The sequence below is a fragment of the Cryptomeria japonica genome, chromosome 10, assembly GCF_030272615.1.
Source record: "Cryptomeria japonica chromosome 10, Sugi_1.0, whole genome shotgun sequence".
Taxonomy (NCBI): Eukaryota; Viridiplantae; Streptophyta; class Pinopsida; order Cupressales; family Cupressaceae; genus Cryptomeria; species Cryptomeria japonica.
The window spans coordinates 546,157,403-546,180,812 of NC_081414.1; the positions used below are offsets into that span (position 1 = coordinate 546,157,403).

Below are 23,410 nucleotides of genomic sequence, written 5' to 3' on the forward strand. Positions count from 1 at the left end.
TCACACAAATCAAAACAATGACATAGATCAGTATGGCTGCTGGATTTTGTCCAGGCTAGTCTTATCTCTTGTACTAAAATGTTGCATCTTTGATTTCGCTTGTACATATCTTTTAGTCACTTTCATGACATCCTGGTTCTTTTGGAACCCTCATGGCTTGAAACTGATCAATGTCATAGTCTTAGGTTAATCAACAAGAGCACATTACATGTCCTAAGCAGTATCAACCAAGTCAATTTTACGTCAGTGAAACCTGGTTGTCCACTCCGAGTCAATCACTGAACAATTTGAGCTATGCATAAAAAATTTCTTTGTGTGATGTCTTTTATTGAATTTCGATTATTATCTCTCTGAGTAACTCGAGGAAGTCTATCTCGACTAAGAGGAGCAAGGATTGGGGGCATAATATCTTCATTGTTTTCTGCTTGTAGGAATGATTCTGATGATCTGAAAAAATCTAATCAGCTAGGTGTCTATGATAAGTGCCTTCACATTCAGGTGAAATTGCCACACATACCTCGACTCCGCTTATTTGAATGCTACAGGGAGGTTCCCGTCATTTCTTTGTCTGTTTTGAGGTAATTTCTTTATTGTGCAATCTAGGTCCATGCGTAATCTGTCCAAGGATATGAATGAAAAAAGGGTCATTGCGGACAAGATAATTAATATTGCACATGAAAAGAAAGGAACTCTAATCTGCCTGTTGTGGTTGTAAAATGCTCAATGATGACAATTAAGCTTTTCAAAATCCAGTGACTAGGTTTAGGATTGCATCTCATTTTGCATTTCATTCTACATTTTGTGAATTTAGAGTGATTTCAGTATGGTAACAATGATCTCTTTATCTTCTGAATGAGAGTTGGAAGCATCATCATTTCTCAGCTAAGTGGTCTCTTTTTCATCATCGTTTCTCCGATCGAGTACTTGTATTGAGATGTTAGCTGTATACATAAGCATTTTATATAGATTCATACATTTCATTATTTACTCATCTGCATTCATCTTATTGCATGAAGAAAAATAAACATTTGCATTACTAGTTACTCATTTTCATCATTTATTTGCATATGAAAAAGAAACAAAAATAAACATCCATATTCCATTTGCATTCATTCATCTATATTGAAAAGATATGCAAACATATAGAATCAAGCATATAGAACACAATCTCATAATCAATCAACACAAGTACGATGAAATCAAATCAAGAGCTTCTAAATCAGCTATCTTGAGTCCATTTTCGGGATCGAAATCAAAATCTGATGTCAATTCTCTCATCGAAATTTCACGATGTTGACCACTTAGCGCTTTCATCAACTGCTCATTCTCTTCTTCAATTTGCGCTCAATTTCTCGTTAATCAACGCTAAATCTCAATTGAATTCTCACATTAACTCTGATTTTAATCTTCAACATTAATCTTTGTGCTCAAATAACTTATCATCGCTAAAAGTTGCCTATAATCATCATATACCCTCGCTATCTTTCGATTTCACTCCCGAGGGGGCATACTAGTGACCTTATGACCTCACATCTTCAAAGTCAAGAAAAAATTCAAATCTTCATTGAAAGTCGAGTAAAATCTTTTTCAACTAAAGAAAATCAATCAAATTCTTATCGCTAAGGGGCATCTCAGCTTCATCGCTTCACATCAAGTTGAGATTTCTCGATCATCTGAATCATATCAATCTCTAGGGGCATATCACTTTCATCGCTTCAAATCAAGCTGATAATTGTCTTCATCTAAATCAATCTCTTAACGTTAATCGGTTTCATCACTTTTCATCTAGCTAATTATTTGTTTAAACTCAATCAAGGGTTTAAAGAGTTTCTTTGATCACGTTCAATCTAAGCAGGTGTTCAGTTTCGTTGTTTTGGATCAAGCTGGACAGTTTATCTTCGCTCATCGTGTCTTGATCAATCAAGTTCAAGATCGATTTTTATCATCACTCACTGTATGTAAGTTCAATCAAGTTCTAGATCAGTAAGATCCGCTTCTTGATCAATCAAGTTCAAGTTCGGTATCTTTTGTTTTCTATCGTTCCTAAGTTCAATCAAGTTCGGGAACGGTATCGCTTTAATCAAACTTCATTTAGCTTCGTCGCTTTGAAACAAGCTAAACACCTCGCTTTCATCTAGTTCATGATCAATCAAGTTCAGAATTGGTATCTCCTAGACATAAACTATTCTTTGAACTAACGTGTTGCTCGCACATTAATTCAAAGAGGGGCAAATGTAATACCCTAAAAATGGTCATCTAAACTATGAACCCCTAATCTCGACAACATCACCAAGGTCCTAACCAAAGGCAATTAAATCAATCTTGAGCACATAATTAATTCTTTAATCATAAATGTCACATGGCAAATTAATCAACCAATATTAATTAATTAATAATTCCAAGTAAATCATTTTTAAAACAATAATCTTATTTATTTTATTAAATATCCTAGCATATTTAATTAAATAAATCAATTTGCCATAAATCTTCAAAAAAGGAAACAAATCAAGAAAGAAGAATTGGAAATTATGAGCACAAATCTTCAAAAAAGGAAATAAATCATCAAAAAGGAATTAATTGACCAAGAAAGAATTAAAAAATTGAGAAAATAAATCGATTGGAGATAATCTTGAAAAAAAAAAATTAAAAATTGATAAATAATCTTAGAGAAAGCAATTAAAACAATTAAATATTAAAATTGAATGAAATAGAGAATAAATCAATTCTTTCCTGATTTTATCCTAATTTTAGTCCAATTTCCTTTAAAACTGAGAAAAGCATCCAATCACATCAATTCACCTGGATTGTACTTCCTCTTGGAAAATCTTGACCGCTCATCATCATTTGATCTCAGCCATTGGTTTCTTTCTGAATTTTGTATAAATTCAGGCTCTCATCTCTCATTCAAGAATCTAGGGGAATATATTGTTATTATGCTGATTTTGCTCTAGGTTCATTGAGAATTTTCATTGAGATATTGCATATTAGTTATTTCATATTGCTTAAATCATTTAGCTTAAATATTCATATATTGCTTAAATCATGTTGGATTGATCTTGCATATCTAGCTTAATCTTGCATTCATCTAACTTAAAACCATGCTCATATAGATTAAAAATCCTTCGTTTAGGTGTTTTCTAGTCACTGGATAGCTTAGCAATCTGAGAGCAATCTAAACTCGCATCTACTAGAAGGCAATGGGTTGATTTGTTATGGTTTTATTATTCACGTTTATATCTGTCTAACCATGCATGTAATGACTTAATTTAAGTGTTGTGTATTCCAAATACAGATACAGGTCCACTTTTCACACACACAGTTCCCATTACTTTATATGGATCTCGGGTATCCTTTTATATCTAAATATGTACTTTATATACATATTTTTCAGTGACACACACTTTTAGGTACATGTCATTGTAGTCCATTCACATGCACCTTAAAGTCAAGGCAAAATGTAATGATGAAATTTGCATTCCCGCATCTCATTTAGTTTTATGCTCATTTTGAGAGAATGACTTAATATTTTAAATATCAAGAAATGGAGCAATCTTGTGTGAAGTTCATCTTTCCTCACACCTTTGCTCATTCATTTACATAGTCCTAAATAGTTATCCCCCACCTTAAGCACATAAATTTTGATATAACAAACTAGATTATACATTTATTATGCCCATCCATGTATAGATATCCCCATACTTTCATTCTCCGCATGGATTTTACCATTTCCTAGATACACCGAAGTCACTTCCATGTTCATGCAAAATTGATCCTACAACCATAGATTTGACCCCTACAATTTGAAAATTCAAATTACAAATTTGACCAACTCTCATTGTTTCCTTTTGTTTACACAATTTATTGTTTTGTCTTTTTAATTAAATGCATTTCATTGCATTTATTTATCAAAACAAAACATCAAGAAAATATCATTCACATTTAAGGAACCAGCTAGGAACACTTACATTAGAGTACTCAAAATGTATCTATATTTGCACAATAATCTTAGAAGCATTTGCATGGCTAGAATTTGTTGGTTTCAATCACTAACATGATCATAAAGCCAAACTTTTTCCCAAGGTTGACAAGGAAAACTTGTCATTTAGTGATCTACTAATCATCTAAAGGTATTCATAAACACCCACAATCTAGATATTAGAGTAGACACGAATAGACTCAATAAATCAAGTCATAAAATTATACATCTAGTAGATTAGATCCATGTGTCATAGTAGAAATCTACAAAAGCAAAAATGATCCATAGGTATGGACTCAACCCAAATAGAAACACAAAAATTGTGTAAATTATGAGGCAAAGCATCAATGTAGATCTTACTTTTTTTTTATTCAAATTATCTAGTTAGTTCTTGCGAGTCATTGTTTTTTGTTTTTGTCAACTAGTTTAACCAATGAATGCATAGAATTAAAAAATTTCATCAAAATCTCTATAGTTTAAATTTAATTTTTATTTTATATGACTATAAAAATATCATTTATTTGCATTCATATTGGTTTGTGTGGGTGAGAAAACAATTTTCCCACACAAAAAAATCACCAATTTATATTAAGACATTATTACTCTTACAAAAAAGATGAAATGACATTAAAAAAGAGTACTTAGTGATGACATCATTTTCCACTCTTGTACAACATGTAATTATAGCCTTTTTATTATGCATGTTTTTTAGAGGATAATTTTTTACAAGAAACTTTCTTCCTTTTTCACATACAAATTCCATTCCCAATTACCCATGCATAATTATTATAAATTTTTAAATTAAGTGTCAAAATTGGGCGTAAGTTTGTTCTAATAAATAATTTTAAAGGAATATTTTTATTTAAAATTATAATTTGTAAGGGATGACCCCACAATGCAATGGTTAGTTGCGAGCCTCCTACACAGGAGGTCTTAGGTTCGAGTCTACTTGATTGGATCTTAGCTCCAAGGAAAAACTAAAAATACTGCTTCGATTGTGACTCATAAAAAAGTAATTATATTTCGTAGATAAGAACTTTTGTAAAAGGTAGTATAGTTGTGAATTTGAAAGTTATATATATATATATATATATATATATATATATAAAGGAGATATTTTATGTACATGATTAATTATAATGATTAAATTTGCATACTGTGTCACTTTTTGCTTAGTTTTATATTTCTTTCAATGAAAATATCTTAATGTAATAGCATACGAATGGGTGACATATTCTTGTGTTTGATTTAGTTCATGTTCTTCTCAGTATTAATATTGATCATTATCTTATGCCCTTGAGTAATTAAGATATTTGATAAAAATTAAAGGTGGAACAAAAATAAATTAAATCTTATATTTAATTTTGAATTTTAATAGAATATTGTTTAGGGTTTTTTTATTAAGTTGGTAGCATTTAAAATTATTTTCAAATATGTACATTCATACCATACTCTCATAAACACATAGCCATTCTAATAAAACCCCTTTACATATCTATAATTTAATGTTTTTATTAATTACAATATCATAAAAAATATTCATGATGCAATAGGTAAGAGATGCTTTGCTAGATGGAAACCTCCTCCGAAGGGGCACTTTAAACTGAATTTTGATGGGGCCTCTCGTGGTAACCCTAGGCCAGCTGGGGTAGGCATGGTAATTTATGATCACAATGCAAATTTTATTCGAGCTAAGTGTCATGCTATTGGTTTTAAAACTAACAATTATGCGGAATTTCATGCTTTGTCTTTTGGATTGGATATGGCAATCTCTTTGGGAATTAAGGACTTAATAATTGAAGGTGATTCTATGATGATTATTCAATGTGTTATGAAAAAGAAATCAAATTGTTGGAATTTGCAGTATATACTTGATCTAATTTTACAAAAATTAGAATTGTTTGAATCTTTTTTGTTATCCCATTGTTACAGAGAAGTTAATAAGATTGTAGATTATTTGGCAAATTTAGCCATTGATAGCAATGCTAATCAGCGAGAGGTGGGTTTTGAGGAAATTCCTTCTAGGGTATGGAAGGTTTGCAACAATAGTTATGTGATTTTCTTGAGTAATGTTGATGTAAAATTTTATGATGATAATTATTCCCGCTTTCCCCTTTCATTTCAAGTATTCATGTTCGTTGTCTGGAGGAGTGTTCGAGCTCATGGTATTTGATACAATAGTGTTTTTCCAAAGGTTTTTTGATACTTTCTTTTTTGGCAGGAAGGTTTTTGGCTCATGGGATTTGGCATAGGGCTTTGGAAAATTATGTCTTCTTCCATTGAAAGAAATTGTGGAGTCTACATTTGAAAATTATATGGGCTCTATGTAAAACTGATATTATAGGTGTTGTGACCGCATTTTGTATGTGGTTTTGCACGGGGTGTATAAACTGATCTGCTAGATACTATAGGTTTATTTTATGAGCTGTGACCAGAGGTTTTCTTCCCAGGGTTCTTTCCTCTGGTATGCTCTTTGAATCTTGTGTAAAAAATAAAATAAAAAAATATTAATAAAAAAGTTTAGTGGAATAATCCACTTTTATTGAAAAAAATTAAAAAAATATCATAAAAAATATTCATTATTATTAATATATATTTTTTAAATTTTTCCTTTCATATATTCATTTTTTCTAGTCAGTTTTAATAATTTGATACAATAAAAACATGACAATTTCATAGTCTACAATATCAAAAGATGAAAAACAAATTACATAATTAAAAATAAAAATAAAATACCTTTTTAAAATATTTTATTTTATTTTTAACTAACAATTTTTCTATAATTTATCTTTATTTTTTTATATTTTATTTGAGGTATAGTTATCTTTTTTAAATTTCATTTTTTTTAATAATATTTTTCTATTTTTAATATTGATTTTATCTTTCTTACTATTTTTTAGTATATATTTTCTTAATATTTTAATTCTAATTAATTTTTTTATTTTTTATTAGTTATTAATTAATTTAATAAGTTTAATATGTGTTATGAATTTTTTAAATTACTATTTGGATTTTGATATATTCTAAGTTTGCATTTAGTTTATTCTATTTTAATTTTTAAATTATATTAAATTAAGAAATTTATCTCAGTTATCTTCCACTATATCTCTATAAAATTGATATGTTTCATTACTTGTAAATTCTAGTAAATATATAAAATTCACATTTATATTTTACCATTACATAATTTAATGTTTAAGTTGAGATTATGCTTACTTAAAAGATTGTGTTTTTATAAATGATTATACTTTGAATATAATTTACAAAGTATGTTACTTCACGAACTCCCTCTCTATCTATATATCTCTCTCACTATCTCTTTATATCACTATCTATATCTTCATCTATCTCTCTATATCTTTGAAATATATATCACTCCCTCCCTCCACCTTCTATTTATTTATCTACCTCTCCCTCTCTACCTCCATCTTTCTCTATGTATAGACTCAAATTCATCTTTCTCTCTCCCTCTCCCTCTTCCTAGACCCCTATATCTATATTCCTCTATCTATAGACTCAAGTTCATCACTCTCTCTCCCTCTCCCTCTTCCTAGACCCCCTATATCTATATCTCTTCGCCCCTCTATCTCCATCCCTCCATATTTCTTATTTAATCTATTCCCTTTCTCTATCTCATTATCTCTCTCTATCGGTATATATCTCTCAAACTAGCTCCATATATCAATTCTCATCTCTATCTTTATCTTTCTACCTACTCTAAACTAACTACACTATTGACAGGGACTTGATGCATTGCGTCCCTTGTTTTCAATGCATCAGTAGACACATTCACCATTCATTTGTCTTAAAGATAAGCACCATTAACCTTATTCATGTATGCTTTCTTCTTAATACCTATGCCTAGCTCCATTGTTTAGATCAATCCATGTATATATTATTTACATTTAAGTTTAGATAACACTTTGAGTTGGGATAAGTTTCATTTTCCTTTACACTTTTATTTAATGATACATAAATCTATACACTAAAATAGTTCTTAATTTGTAAAAGGGTGTAAGTTGGCGTATTTTGCAAAATAGGAGTAAAACATAAAAGTTTCATTTTCCTTTACACTTTTATTTAATGATACATAAATCTATACACTAAAATAGTTCTTAATTTGTAAAAGGGTGTAAGTTGGTGTATTTTGCAAAATGGGAGTAAAACCTTAATATGGATGAGTCTTGTCCAAGGTAAAAACGAGTTAGAAATCTTCATATAAAAGATTTTCAGTTCGCTCAAGAGAATCCACATGCCAAACAAAATGAACATATAAAAGGAGAAAAAATGAATTAGAAATCTTCATTTAAAATATTTTTAGTTCGCTTAAGGGAGCCCACATGCCAAACAAAATGGACATATAAAAGGAGAGCAAAAATGGAGTTAACATATGTTAGCCATACGCTACTCTATCCTTTAGAAATATAGATATACCCAGTACGTATATACATGTACACATATACACAATGTGTGTGTATATGTACATGTACATGTATACGCACACATCGAATCAAAATCCTCATAAACTTCAAAAGCCCTGTATCATTTCCCAAAATGCTTGGCAAACTAATTTGTTTAAACATTGCCCTAAGTAAAAATCCTAATCCTATTTCTTGAAATGCATAGGCCAAAATATGAAGTGGAAAATTCTTCAGTGTTGAAATCTATTCGGAAAACTATGCAAACCCCATTTGGGCAATTTACTTACTTTTATCAAAACAATAGATTTAAAAAAAAAGACAAATAAAAACCAACAGAAGCAATTTAAAAACAAGAAACCCCAAATTTATTGGAAGAACTGCATACCAGTAAGCAATTTCTCCAGAAAGCTTGAATATGCAAACGGCGTGGCCCATTGACTGAAGTATGTTAAAATAATATCTGCTGATGAAATGCTCCGAAGCATTTGATCCCGATTTCCCATTATCATCATTATGCCCCTCCACCACCCTCAATTCTTCCTGCCCTGCTTCCACTTCACGTCTTTTTCTCACCACAAGTTTTTCATAGTATTTTGAGAGATTACTCATGGCGCCCTCTTCTGCAGTAGTGATGAGAGTGAGACAATACAACTAATTAACGCCATTGCCAATCTGCTCGGCTATTTCCTTTCCCTTTGCTAATTAGTCTTACTAAACCAATCATTAGAGATGTAAATTGTGATAGTAATACAGAGAATAGAGTTGCACTTTGTGCCATGACGCTTAAAAAGGAATGTTGATTTGTGTGCCGGGTACGATAGGTTTGCATGCAAGCCATCTGGATATAGTTGATTGCATGCAGTTTTTGAGCAAGCCATGTGGACATCTCCATCTTCTACGTTGCAAGACGTCAAATGTAGTCCATCACATGTTTACGTAAATCGAGGCAAATAGACGTTCTACGTCCCCTTAGGAGCAGGCTATAGAATCTCATATCGTCTATCTCTATATAAGATATCAAATTTTTAAAATAGAATTAAAGTAGGGAAAATAAAAAATCTGTTTTTCTAATAATTAGCAAAATAATAAAAATGAAAAAAAAATTAATCATATTTTTAAAAAATAATGCTTTTGCGTTAGCTTCTTGTTTCTTTTTCTTACAAAGATAAGAAAGCTTGTTGCCATTGTAGAGTTGCGTCGACATAATTACTTAAAAATAGAGTCTTGAGATTATATTTTTTATCTTAAATTTCACAACCATTTACAATTCAAATATTATTATTATGTTGGGAGGTGCCTATAGTGGCAACACGGGATCCACGTACATTTTAATCCCTCATGTTTTAAGATGGTGTCACGTTGGATGGTGTCGTGTTGGTGGTAGAAATATATGAAACAATGTTGAAGATATAAAGACTTTGTAGCTGTTTCTGAATGCATTGGCAATATTATTAATGATCTAATGTATCATTCTACTTTTTGTTTGACTTTTGTTGAATCCTCTTCAAAGGAGTGAAGCCCCTCTTAATCTATTGATATGGCTAAGTGTAGAGGATGGGTTTTTTTTTAATATAGTTTTGTTGCTAAATAATTGGTTTTCCTTTGGATTCTCTATTTTCCTAGTTGTAAATTTATAGTAGCAAATTGCAATGACTTTAATATAGGGTTCTTATGGTTTGTAAAATACTATGGTAGCATATCACAATGACTTCGATATGGGGTTCCTATGGTTTTTAAAAAGTATATGTTAAATACGTGGAGAGATCATTTTAAAAATTATAGTCTTTAAATTTAAACTTTCATTATTTAAATTGAAATTTATATTATGCCACTTTAAATTTAATGCAACAATATCAATAACAATAAATGTAAGGTAGGAGTACAATGCATCTAATGTGACTAAAACCTCAATCCTTATTCAACACTAATTAAATCATTGGTCATATTGTGTATCTTCAATGATAAAGGGTTGAAATTAGATCCAAAAAAATTGGCACAAAAAGTGGATGCGAAATAGTAATCTCCAAATAAATTTTTCAAAAGTAATCCTAATTTTTATGGTTAAATTTTGTACTAAAAAGTTTTTTATGTAAAAAAAAAAAAAATCTATGTTCAAATTTAAGACCAAAAAATAAGTATAGATAAAATGCTTCAACATAAAAATTTGTATAATTTTTTCAAAAAAAAACACAAAACCTAAAGAAAATAGTTCATAACATAAATAATAATAATAATAAAACCTATGTTTGAACTTATTCTTAAAAAAGGTTATGGATATAGAATAACAGTATTCAAAAAGATTTTTTTGTTTTTAAATAATAAGTCTAAAGAAATTTGTTATTTTAAAATTACTTTTTCATAAAAGTTTGGGGAACTTGGTCCTAGTACAACACAATTGTTTGCAAATAGATTTTTTAGAAGAAATTACACAAATCCAAAAAGATTAATGTAGACAGTGAAAATTGTTCTAAGTCTTCGACGACACTTTTCACTAACCTTTTTGGTCTAAATAGATTAAATAATTTTAATTATTTGATTAGTACTAATATTCTTCTGCTAATTTCCTATAATTAAATAATTTTTAATTATTTAATTATTGTTCTTCTAAACCATTAATGAAATAATCTTTATTATTTAATTAATTTTCATCATTATCTCTTTCTAATCAATTAATCTTGATCTTAATCGACTAATCCTAATTATTCCTCTTTGATTAAATAATTATTTAATCCCTTTATTCTAAGCTAATTTTTCTTCCATGAATAATTAATCCCCTTCTTCAAATTATTTTATTTAAATAAAATTTTAATTTATTTAATTACCATGTGTGGGTAAAATAAATAAATTTTGTTTTTTTTATTTATGACCCCACTTAACTCTTTTGCTTTCTAATTTCTATCTCCCTTATCTCTTCAACTTGCTAATTCTCCACTAGTCTTTTCCTCTATTTCATTTTGGCATATTTTGGTGAAAATAGATGCTTCCAATAATTATTTTCACTTATCTCTTTTTATTTCTATTTCTTCCTCAACATTGGAAATACAATTTCCTTTTTGTCCTCACTTAACAAGTCATCTCATTTAATCTTGTCCATTGATTACTTTCAATCTCAAATCAATCTTAGCCATCCAATCAATCCTCAATTTGCCTATAAATTGGACTCTTTTCTCATTCAATTTTAACCACGCTTCGAGTAACCTTATGCTACGAATTTTACTTTGCAATCTTGCATTTCACTTGCATTTGAAGGAGAAAGAATGGCAATGGAGAATCATGGAGGAGGCACTTTGTGATGGTTTGCATTTCATTTTAGGTGTTTTGTCTTCATATCTTTATTGATTGAATTAGGAGTTCTTTTCATAGCATTTTATCTTTCGTGGTTAGCTAATTTTTATGCTTTGATGTTTATCCCCAAATTCCTAGTTATATTTTTTGGTAAACCTGACGTGAACATGCAAAATCTAACAATTTTATGAATCTATTTGCATGCAAGTTTTAGATGTTGATATATGTTTGCATGCAAGTTTTTGCACTAATCTATTGTTACATGCAGGTTTTTTGCACTAATCTATTGTTGCATGCAAGTTTTTTGCACCAATCCATTGTTGCATGCAGGTTTTTTGCACTAATCAATTATTGCATGCAAGTTTTTTACACTAATCCATTGTTGCATGTAGGTTTTTTGCACTAATCCATTGTTGCATGTAGGTTTTTTACACTAATCCATTGTTGCATGTAGGTTTTTGAACTAATTTGTGGTTGCATGCAGGTTTTATGTGAGGATCTATTGTTGCATGTGCACTTTATGGAGTCTAAACAATGATTTATGTAGGATTTATTAACATACAATGAACAACAATTCTTCATATAGTTTTATTAGGAGGTTTGAATTAATCCTACGATTCTCACATAGCCTTAATTAGGATTTGGATCAAAGAACTATAACAAATTTCACATTTCATGCATGCAAAGGGTTTAAAATGAACAATAAATTACATTTAATCATGGTTTAAATTGATCAAATCCTTTTCAAATTAAGGTGGAATTAACCTCATCTAGTCTTAACTAGGATGCAAATGGATCAATGAACTCATATCATGCAAATTTTGAAGCAAGACTGGTTGCCTTAGTGTAGAGAATATTTCATTTTCTAAAGGTTAAAGAATCATTGTTTGTCATGTCTTCTTTTATTTCGATTGTGTGCTTTTACCTTTAGAGGGCTTGTCTCCCAATCTGTCTGGCACCTCGCATAGGCATTGGTGACAAGGAATGACCCAAGTGGCAGTAGGCTAAAGCCAAGCCCTTCCGAGCCACTATAAACAAATCTGTTTGTGATGAAAGTTCCAAACAACGACTGTTACATGCTACCATAATGGCGTTATGTCTTCCTTAGTGCCTATATGGTACATAAAAACCTGTAGAGCGTAACCTCTATAGGCTAGGAGGCCTCCTTTAACAAAGTGGAAAATGTTGTTGATTATGGCCACTCGTATGGATGCCTTAACTATGAGCCCTTGTGTTTAGATTTGTTAAAAACCTTCTACTTGTTAACTCAAGTGTTGTGATACACACATACCGAAGAAATCCCTCATGTGCCCCTCAATTCAAGATAGCAAATTTCTTGGGAAGTGATGACCTAATAAATTCAAAGCTTGGTATGCCCGAGAAGTGAGTAACGTGGAGTGGAGTCAGTGCTACCAAGCTTCTAACTATCTGGTTGAATGTAGTACTATGGGTAAGAGGATTCAACAAGTATTGTCCTAGCCAGCCTTAAGATTTGTTGTCGAATGCGCATGAGTGTCTTCTTTCAAAGTCAAACAAACATTTTTATCTTATGTGCTTGTTAAAGTGAATCATAAACAAAGGACATAATCAACACATCAAACATTGACAAACAAAACAATCTTCCCAAGCAGTCATAATCAACTTTGGTTCTCAAAATAAACAAGTGCCCAAACAATGTTCAAACAAAGTCAAACCTGGTCCAAAACATTTCAACGTATTCATCCAACATTCAAAAATATTTCATAAACATGGCTTGTCAAAACATTGGATATCCTTGTTTCAAAATTCATGTCACTTAGAGTTAGGTTTTTCATAATCCAAACTTAGGTCTTAAGGCATACATCCATCTCCTTTCATATTAGGTGCATTGTTTAGTCATTTGTCCTCTCTTGCACTTAGGTTTAGGATCATTTTACCTAAGTCTTCATTGCATTATCATCATCATCCTAAAATTAGGTCTTGGCTTAGGTTGCATTTTTGCATTTTCCAAAGTCATTGGTCCTCTCATATCTATATCACATTGGCTTTATCATTGCACACTTCAAACCCTAGGTCTTGTCTTAGGTTGACATTGTCAAATAATTGCATTCATATCCTTGGTTCATATCCTTTTGTTATATCATATCATATCCTTAGATCATATCATATCTTGAGACCATATCATATTCTTAGGTCTTGTCATTATCATTGTCCTCTTGCATATTAGTCTCAAAATTAGGTTTTTCAAACTTGAAAATAAAAACTTTAGACTAAACCCTAAGTTGTTGTTAGGAAGTCTTGACCTTTTCCAAAAAGTTATCAATTTATCAACATCATTTGTCAAACCTAGTTTAGTATCCAAGCATTAGGTGTGACGTCGTCATATTGTCTTTTTGTCCTTTGCCCTTTTATCAATTAAGGTCTTGACTTCATCTCAATTTCCAAAGGTTGCATCTTTAGGTTTTCTTTTCAAGAGTTTGTCCAAATTTCAAAAAGTCCAAAAACATAGATTGCATTCTTGTCCTAGGTTGCATGATCATCTTTCAAGGTTGCACTTAGTTTCATTTCATTATCATTTCAAAAAATTCCAAAAAGGTCCAAAAACACAAGTTGCATTATTGTCCTCTTAGGTTGCATTTTTCACTCCATTACTTGCATCTTATTGCATCCTTAAAATTCAAAAATCTCAAAAACATTGCAGAGTGGCATACCTGTTGAAACAAGATTTGAAGCTCCTATTATGCAACAAAGTTTGACATATCAACCGATGATTGGTCCAATGAATAAAACAATACAATCAAGTTTTGATCCAAGGAAATCACAATTCTATCCAACCCAACAACAAGGCAACATTGATCAAACTTTTTATGACGAAACAAATGTCCAAATATGAAAACTAGAGGAGAAACAAGCTCGAGAAAAAGAGATCTTGGAACACAAGTGAAAAAGAATGAAAAGATTAGATCCCAAATGTCCAAAACATTTCAAAAATTTCAAGGTCCAAATCCAAACCTCGATCTAATTGATGTAAAAACTCTTTTCAAACGACCAGACATACCAGCTCTCATCTCACAAATAGACATGCTGAAATAATTTCAAGCAACAAGCACAAATTTTAACCAAATTCCAAATCAAACCAACCAAATCCCAAGTCAAACCTCATTTGATCAAACTTCATTCAATCAAATCTTGAATCAACAACAACTGTTGGTGTAAATAATTATTCATCATGGATAATATTACACCTTACTTAAGTTTACTTAGGAAATACATTTCATAGTAGTTTGGGTATGAGACACTTGGGTGTTTGTGCCACATTGGGATAGTGTGTGTAGGAGAATTTCCACCTTTTATGGTGTGATCTTGTTGCTACTCTATCATATCCACTTATTGTGGAGTGATAATTCCACCTTCGGTGGGTTATCCACCTCATGTGGAATATTTTATTGTTTCTCCTACCTACCACACCTATTTCCTACCTACCCTTGTTTCTTATTGATCCACATGTCATGGTTTTGTGCTCACATATCTATATTGCCTTGCATATATATGCAGGCTCATATTCATTGTATGTAACTATTGAACAACTATTGATCTTTTGATCATCTATCTATTGATGAGAATATAGTTTATTCTTGTCCTATATTTTGTCTCTCTATTTTGTACATTTCATTGAGCTCTTGATCTTGGCAAAATCTCACATGGTATCAGAGCCATTAGAGCGTCATTGATTCATCTTTGAGAGCCATTATTGCGATGTCAAGAGGCAGATCTGAGGAGTAGCATCTTTTGGAGGTGTCCTAGACCAGATCCGACCTCGCCATTGTGTCCAGGTGGTTGTTTCCATGATTTTTGAGTAGAAATTCGGTCTACTTTGGTGAAAGTCAAATTTGGGACTTGGAGGAAAAAAATTGCCCAATTTGGGTTGTACGGTACGGATTTCGGAATTAAAAAAAAAGAAGGCATAAGTGATTTTTTTTTTTTTTTAAATTTCATTCATTTCGCAATAATCTTTTGAAAAGTTTTTTGAAAAATAAAAAATAAAAAAAATCTTTTCTTACGGGGGTTCCTCCCCCCCGCCGACCATCGTACTGTAGATTTTAATTTTTGCAGGGCCACCGACTCCACTGCTGCCGGTAGCCGACCTCTCCATTCTTCCCCGTCGCCTCCGACTGCTTCTTGTCGATGACTGTGGGCCCCTACTGACCAACCCGTGCAATCGCTCTGGCCGATGTTACTCCCGCCTCCCGGCTCCAGCTTCCTTTCAGTCAGCCTCCTTGTCGTCGCCGACACCGGCCTCCCTGCCACTCGTCGGCACCAACATCTTCATCTCACTGCCTCCCGCCTCCCTGTTAGCACCGACCTGACCGCCTGTCACCGACTTCCCATCGACTGACTTCCTTCAAGCAGACCTCGCAGCCTCCTTTCTGTTTGGTGCACGCTTGTCGGGCCCCTCCGCCACGTCGACCGCCACTCAGCAGCCAAGTCATTACCTAGTCAGCAGCCAAGTTGGCTGGCAAATCATCAGCACAACATGCTAGCACCCCGTCATCTGCTGACTCACCTACCATGTCACTTTTTTAGAGAATCAAATTATGACACGTGTCAGTCCGTACCGTACGGACGCCCAGTCAGCAGCGAGGTGAAGTTTTGGCGATGGCCATACGAGCGTCAAATTTAACCTCATTTTGCTGAAGTCATCATTGTTTTTGAAAATTTGGTAGGCCCCCTTCATTGAGCTTTTTAATTTTGCAGTTCAACTTCAAATGGCCATATCTTGCTCATTTTTGCTCCTTTCTTGGTGCAATTATTTTTTGAAATGGGCTATAATTTCGTGTACTTTCTCATGGTGGCATTATTTCTAATTTTGATTGACAGATTTTTCAGAAATCTCAGCTTTTGGTGACTGTACCTGTCCAATCCCCATTTCTACAACTTCTGGGACTCCATTTGGGCTCATATGAACTCCTTTTCAGGTGTCGTTGTTTTTGAAAGTGCATAATTTTTTGTCTACTCTCATTATATGCTATCAGTTTGCAGCGATTTTGGATAGAAATTATACTTTCAGAATATGGTCTTTTTTGGCCAATTTAGCACTTGTATTGCATAGATCTATCTTGTTGGTCTTTTGCTTTGTAGTTCTCAGCCTATTGGGGCAGTTGTAAAACAAAATCAGAAGTCCACCTTGCCATTGTTTGCAAGTGGCCTATTGTACACGCACTACATATAAAGTGCCAAAATCATCATTTTTTTTTTTGGGGGGGGGGGTACTTTGATTGATTGAATTTGGGGGGTTTCTCTTGTGCTTTTGTGCTCTTGTGTTCTTTCCTTTTTTTTTGCCATGGGTTCTTCTAAGTTTCATCTCTTAACTCCTCATAATTATGCTACTTGGAAAATTGATGCATGGAGTAAACCTATGGAAAAAGGACTAACTCATTACTTTGATGGAACTATTGTTGCTCCCGCTGATCCTTAGGCTGATCATGTTGGTCACTTGGATTGGCTCATTAAAAATATCATGGCAATTGGTACCTTTAGAAAGTATGCATCAAAGGATCTCATTTTTAATATTGAGAAATGTACTCTAATCAAGGATGCTTGGCAAAAGTTTCAAGACTTATATGGTCAAGTTGATGAGATTAGGGGATATCAGATTGATAGTGATCTCACCATGTTAGATCCCAAGAACTTTGATACTATACAAGATTATGTCACTAAGGAAAAAGAGTTGAGGGCACAACTCAAGGATTGTGGCATTGATAAGAAGGATACTCAATTGATCTTCAATTTGATGGGCAAACTTCCACAGAATATGCAACATTTGTTTCTAGTTTCCAAACCCATAGGATGACAATGGGTTCAAGCTACACAATGCCTACATTTGATGCTTTCACCGAAATGTTGATGAAGGACCAAACTAAGTTGATAAGAATGGGCATTCTTAAGGCTTCTAAGTCCCAAGCATTAGTGGCAAATCAAGGGAACAAAGGAAATCAAGGAAAGGACAACTCAAACAAGAAGAAATGGCAATCAAAGCCTAAGGACAAAGCATCACCTTCTCCACAACAAAGAGATTCATCCTCTTCCAAGAGGGACAATTCACCAAAGAGGGAGAGACCTACTTGTGCCTATTGTAAAAATTTTGGTTATGAGGAGTGTCATTGCCATTCTAAGAAGATTGATGAGCTCACACATATCCTCAAATAGCACAACATTGATTTACCTAATGTCTACAAGAAGGATGATTCATCAACTTCCACTTCGTCACAATCAAAAGGGAAAGAGAAAGCATTCATGGCTTCAACAAGTGGGAAGACTCACTCTTTTGGGACAAGAAAAGGAAAAGCTCTTTGTGCTACTACAAGTCATGATTCAGGGAGATGGCTTCTAGATTCAAGGGATTCTCATCATATGGCATCTTCGCAGTCTATGTTCTCTTCATTTGAGCCGTGCACCATGCTGCAGATTTTAATGGGCAATCATACATACATGGATGTGATTGGTAAAGGATCTATTGCCATTGGGGATAACTCCTTCAATAATGTGTTGTGTGTACCCCATTTGACAAACAATCTCCTTTCCATCTATCAAAACACACATGGGGCAACTAAGAGAATTGTGGAGTTCACACCTGAGTCAGTTTTCATTAGAAACTTGGAGACTAGAGTTATTATTGTGACTGGGGTGGTTGATAATGCATCTCAGTTATACTCCTTTTCAGATTTTGTTGATGATGATAATTTCACATATGATGATTCTTCACATGATGATCACACTTCTTGTGATGATTCAGATTTTGAGGAGAACTTTGGGTACTTGAACTTGGCGATTCTCACATGTGACCCTGTTCTTGAGCCTTGCGTTTCATATCCTCCTATTGATATTACATCAGCTATTGCACCTAATAATGCAGATAGTGTGACAATTTTGCCTTCATGTGATTCAGTGTAGCAGGATATATCTTGTCTTCCAGCTTTAGTTTCATGGGATGATTACTTGACAAACATTGCAGGTTTGTTTGTGGAGCCCTACATTGCAGATTTGGGAGACATCATTGATCATATTCATCTTCTCTTTGATGAAGATGATCCTTCTTTGATTGTTGCGAGGGAACACTTTGACCCTCTTGTTCATTCTCTACATGATCATTAAGTTGATATGATTGTGGATTCTTATGTACAACAGTTGGAGGAGGTCTCTTTATGTTTAGAGGAGACATGTGAGTCTTTGTACATTGTTCTACATCCATCTCCACTAGATCTTGGAGTTCCTTTTTCAGCAATGTGGAGCAATTTACCACCTTTGGAGGGGGTATCTTTTAGCATTGACATGGGGACACTTGAGCAGTTTTCGAAGACTTCATTCATCATGAGTTTTTTTCATACCTCTTCCCTTCATGATTGGGGAGACTTCATGGATACACCTTTGGTTTTTTTTCTTCCTAAGGGGAGGAATGTTGTTCGACGTTTGTGGAGCAGTTTCTTCATACATCATCGAGCTTCTATCATTGGTGTTGATTCTACATTGAGGGGGGGCTTCCTAGCTTCTCTTCTTCTCTCATATGGGGGAAAATTTTTCCTCACATGGGGTTTTGTTCCTCACATACTTCTATGAGAGTTCTCTTGTATTGTTTTCATCTCTCTTTGGGCAGAGGGTTTTTTCCCATTGGGTTTTTCTCTCTTTCTCCGCTTTGTGAGAGATTTCATTGTATTGGTTTGCATGCATTTGCATTTATACATGGGTACCTAACATGGTCTCGTTGCCGGGACCCATCTTGCATTGCTTAGTTGCATTATAGACTTAAGTGCATTCCCCTAAGTTTCACTTAAGGGGGGGTGTTGGTGTAAATAATTATTCATCGTGGATATTATTACACCTTACTTAAGTTTACTTAGGAAATGCATTTCATAGTAGTTTGGGTATGAGATACCTGGGTGTTTGTGCCACATTGGGATAGTGTGTGTAGGAGAATTTCCACCTTTTATGGTGTGATCTTGTTACTACTCTATCATATCCACTTATTATGGAGTGATAATTCCACCTTCGGTGGGTGATCCACCTCATGTGCAATATTTTATTGTTTCTCCTACTTACCACACCTATTTCCTACCTACCCTTGTTTCTCATTGAGCCACATGTCATGTTTGTGTGCTCACATATCTATATTGCCTTGCCTATATATGTAGGCTCATATTCATTGTATGTAAATATTGAATAACTATTGATCTTTTGATCATCTATCTATTGATGAGAATATAGTTTAATTCTTGTCCTATATTTTGTCTCTCTATTTTGTACATTTCATTGAGCTCTTGATCTTGGCAAAATCTCACAACAACAACAAATGGTCCAACATTTCCAACCAACGTAACCAATGATTCAACATACACAGCCATTGGTCCAACATATCTAACCAACACAACCAATGGTCTGACATATCAAACCACCACAACCAATGGTCCAACATTTCCAACTAACACAACCAATGACTCAACATACATAGCCAATAGTCCAACATGTCCAACCAACACAAAAAATGGTGCAATTTCAACAATATGCTCAACCAATCACATAATGTGAACAATTGGTTCAACCAACTGTCAAGTATCAACAACAAACTCAGTATCAACAACTACAACTAGAGATTCAAAAATAAAACTTGCAACACACACCAAGCCAAATTTCAAACATGTCAGACCAATTCAACTAAACCCAATTCAAAATCAAAACGTTACACCAAAACAAAACCAAATACCTTTTAAACAAATGCAACATCAAAACCCAACCATGCCAAAACCTCGCAAGGATTCAAATGCATCTCCAAAGAAAGGTAGCTCTATTACAAAGCTCTTAAAGAGAGTCCTAAGTGATTTTTCTGAGAAAGATCAAAATCTAATGCTCATGTCTAGCAATGGCTCGTCCCCTCATACACATATTGACTCTCCAGTGGCCTCTATCCCTACACCGTTTGAAGCTTTGCAACACCCTTCCATATCATCCTCATCAAATGATACACCTAAGGATGAAATTCTCCAAGGGCTATCCATAATTGATTGCCAAGATAATCCAGTTCATGATGCACTTCCCTTCCATGCTTCAAAAATGTTAGACCCAATGCCACCATGTGCTTCATTTCCTATCAAACCTATTATAGAAGATCCCATTCAAATTCCATCTCCCTCATGTCAAAAAATTGATTCCTTGCTAGAATCCCCTGTGCATATCCAAAGTCCAACCCCACATCAAGAGAATAATTTAATAAAGCATGAAGAAATGAGTCCTAAAGGAAATCAAGATCAAGATCTTGAAACCTTATCATTCTATCCAATTGCTGACCAAGATCCCATCTTCCTAGACACTCATGATGATCCCCCTATTCATGTCCATTCTATCCAAGAACACAACACCTTTTCAAGTCCCATTGGCATTCCCCTTTCTAAACAAGATCAAGATATGTTTTCCATTCTTCCTAATGATCCCATTAAAATCCAAGAGCAGAAAACCTTTAAAGAGGAATCCAATGATCTTCCTCCTTGTCAAGATCAAATTATCCCTTCACTTTCATATCCTCCACAAGACCCTATCATCCCTTTAGATCCTCCACAAGATTCCTTTTTCCCTCCATCTCCAAGTCCTAATCCTCCATATATACTCCAAGATCTTTTATTTTTATGATCCCATTATTCTTCCCACTCCATCTCATGAAGATCCCGTCATTGATCCTAATCCCCCACATGATCCTGACCCCCCTCATGATTCTAACATGTTGGTGCAAGATGTTCATGAATCCTGTACATGCACTATGGTTTCCTCCACTTTGGTCCGATCTAATTCACTTCATGATTCCATTATTCCCATCATATCATGTCCACCTCATAATGGACTCGCATATTTTTCCCAAAGCAAAGAGTATCCTACGGGTCATAAAGGCAAAGGGGTGGACCTTCACAAGCAAGAGCCCCTCCATGTTAAAGAAAATATTAATGGTCATGACCTCAGTGACATTCCTCAAGACATTGGTACCCCTGCTAAACCTCGCATCCCTCCATCAAAATTCAAACATACGCCTTCCCCTTCATCCCTTCCATCCATTTAGGTCCTTATATCCTTTTGTCCCCTATGCAAGGTCAATAAAGGCACAAATCTTCAAGCACCTTTCATCCATCCAAACGACATCCATTTCATTCCTATCCCTCTATACATTCCTTTCCCCCTCCAAGTAATTTGGATGTCAAACATAAAATTCATAAGTCCAACAATCCACATACAGTCAAGGATCAACATGTCCAATCTAATCGACATGTCAAAACAAAGAAAATTATGATCCAAATATATATATATATATATATATATATATATATATATATATATATATATATATATCCAAAAGGCCACAAAGGCCCACTGATCAAATGAAATAAAATTCGAAATCCATATGGGTTCCTCAATCCCTTGTAGAAGCAATGCATTCTAAGGAACCACAAAAGCATGAAAAATCAAAAAACATGTGGATCCCTAAGCATCTCCTTGAAGCACAACAATCTAAAGAAAAATCCAAATTGGCATCCAAAATTGCTATTCCTCTATCCAAACCTTTCAAATATATTCCTCCATCACCTCCTCCATCCATTTTGGGTCCTTATGTCCCAAAATCCCTACCTATTCCTCCATCAAAATCTCAATATCCAAAATCCACTTTTCCTCCATCACTCCACTACCCCTCAAGGTATGTGCCAATGTTGATCTTGCCAACATTTCCATCTACGCAAGCACAATTCCTCCAATGCCCTATCCATTATCCAATGCATATTTTCCATCCTTCTATCCCTTTGATCCAATCCTTTGCATAAATCATCACCTTAGTCCCATGTCATTATCCTACCAACGGACCTTTGAGCATACCTTCATATTCATGGTCTATTTTTTAAGGCTACTATCCAAATAACAAGATGCTTGAGTCCTTCTTCCATCCCCTATCATGTGTCCATTTTTTGCTAAAAGTAAAAAAAAAAAAAAAATTAAAAAAAAAAAGAAAGAAGAAAAATAATTTGTCCATTGGTGAAAACCTAGCAAACAAGTGCCTTGGGAAAGTACCATGATAAAACCTATCAAACAAGCATCATGCACAATTCTCCATGAACTTTTGCATACCATACTTGGGGGCAGGTTTCATTTCTGCTATCTTATCATATCCTATTGCCCTTCATTATCCTATCATGTCCTATTATCCTATCGTCCTTAATTATCCTATCATAGCCTATTGCCTTTCATTACCCTCCTATTGTACCCTTGTCATATCCCTTCATTATCCTATCGTCCCTCATGTCCATTACCCATATCTCCTTTTCCACCTATGATCTTGACAAGGTTGAGGATCTTCATGAACTTCATGTATCCTATTCACAACTTTTGCTCCTTATCTATTGGCTTATTACAACCTTTTGTCCATATTTCTTGGCTTATTGCAACCTTCTATCACTATCCCTTAGCCTATCGCAACCTTCAATCCATATTCCTTATCCATTTTTATCTTGCTTATATTATCCATATCCTATCACCGTCTATACACTCTTTTATGTCCCTTGATCTTGATTTGACATAAGGACGTAAAATGTAAAACATGGTTTCAAAAACCTATTGACATGTACCTCATGCCATTTTATTACTTAACATTGTCATATACAGTCCCTTAGCCCATTATGTGATAGCTCTTGGACATTGTGTCTGCTCTGTCTTCATAATAAATGGC

The 23,410-nt window shown here is 33.7% G+C and overlaps 1 protein-coding gene across 1 annotated transcript in view; it reads right to left on the reverse strand.

Annotated features, from left to right (window-relative positions):
- The window catches only part of LOC131060764 (uncharacterized), a 44,396-nt gene extending 35,237 nt beyond the window's left edge, over positions 1-9,159 (reverse strand). Inside the window, exon 1 of the mRNA XM_057994141.2 lies at positions 8,783-9,159. Within this exon, the coding sequence (XP_057850124.1) occupies positions 8,783-9,006 (224 nt within the window). The 5' untranslated portion in view covers positions 9,007-9,159. The remainder of the gene's footprint in view (positions 1-8,782) is intronic.
- Positions 9,160-23,410: the final 14,251 nt, after the last annotated feature.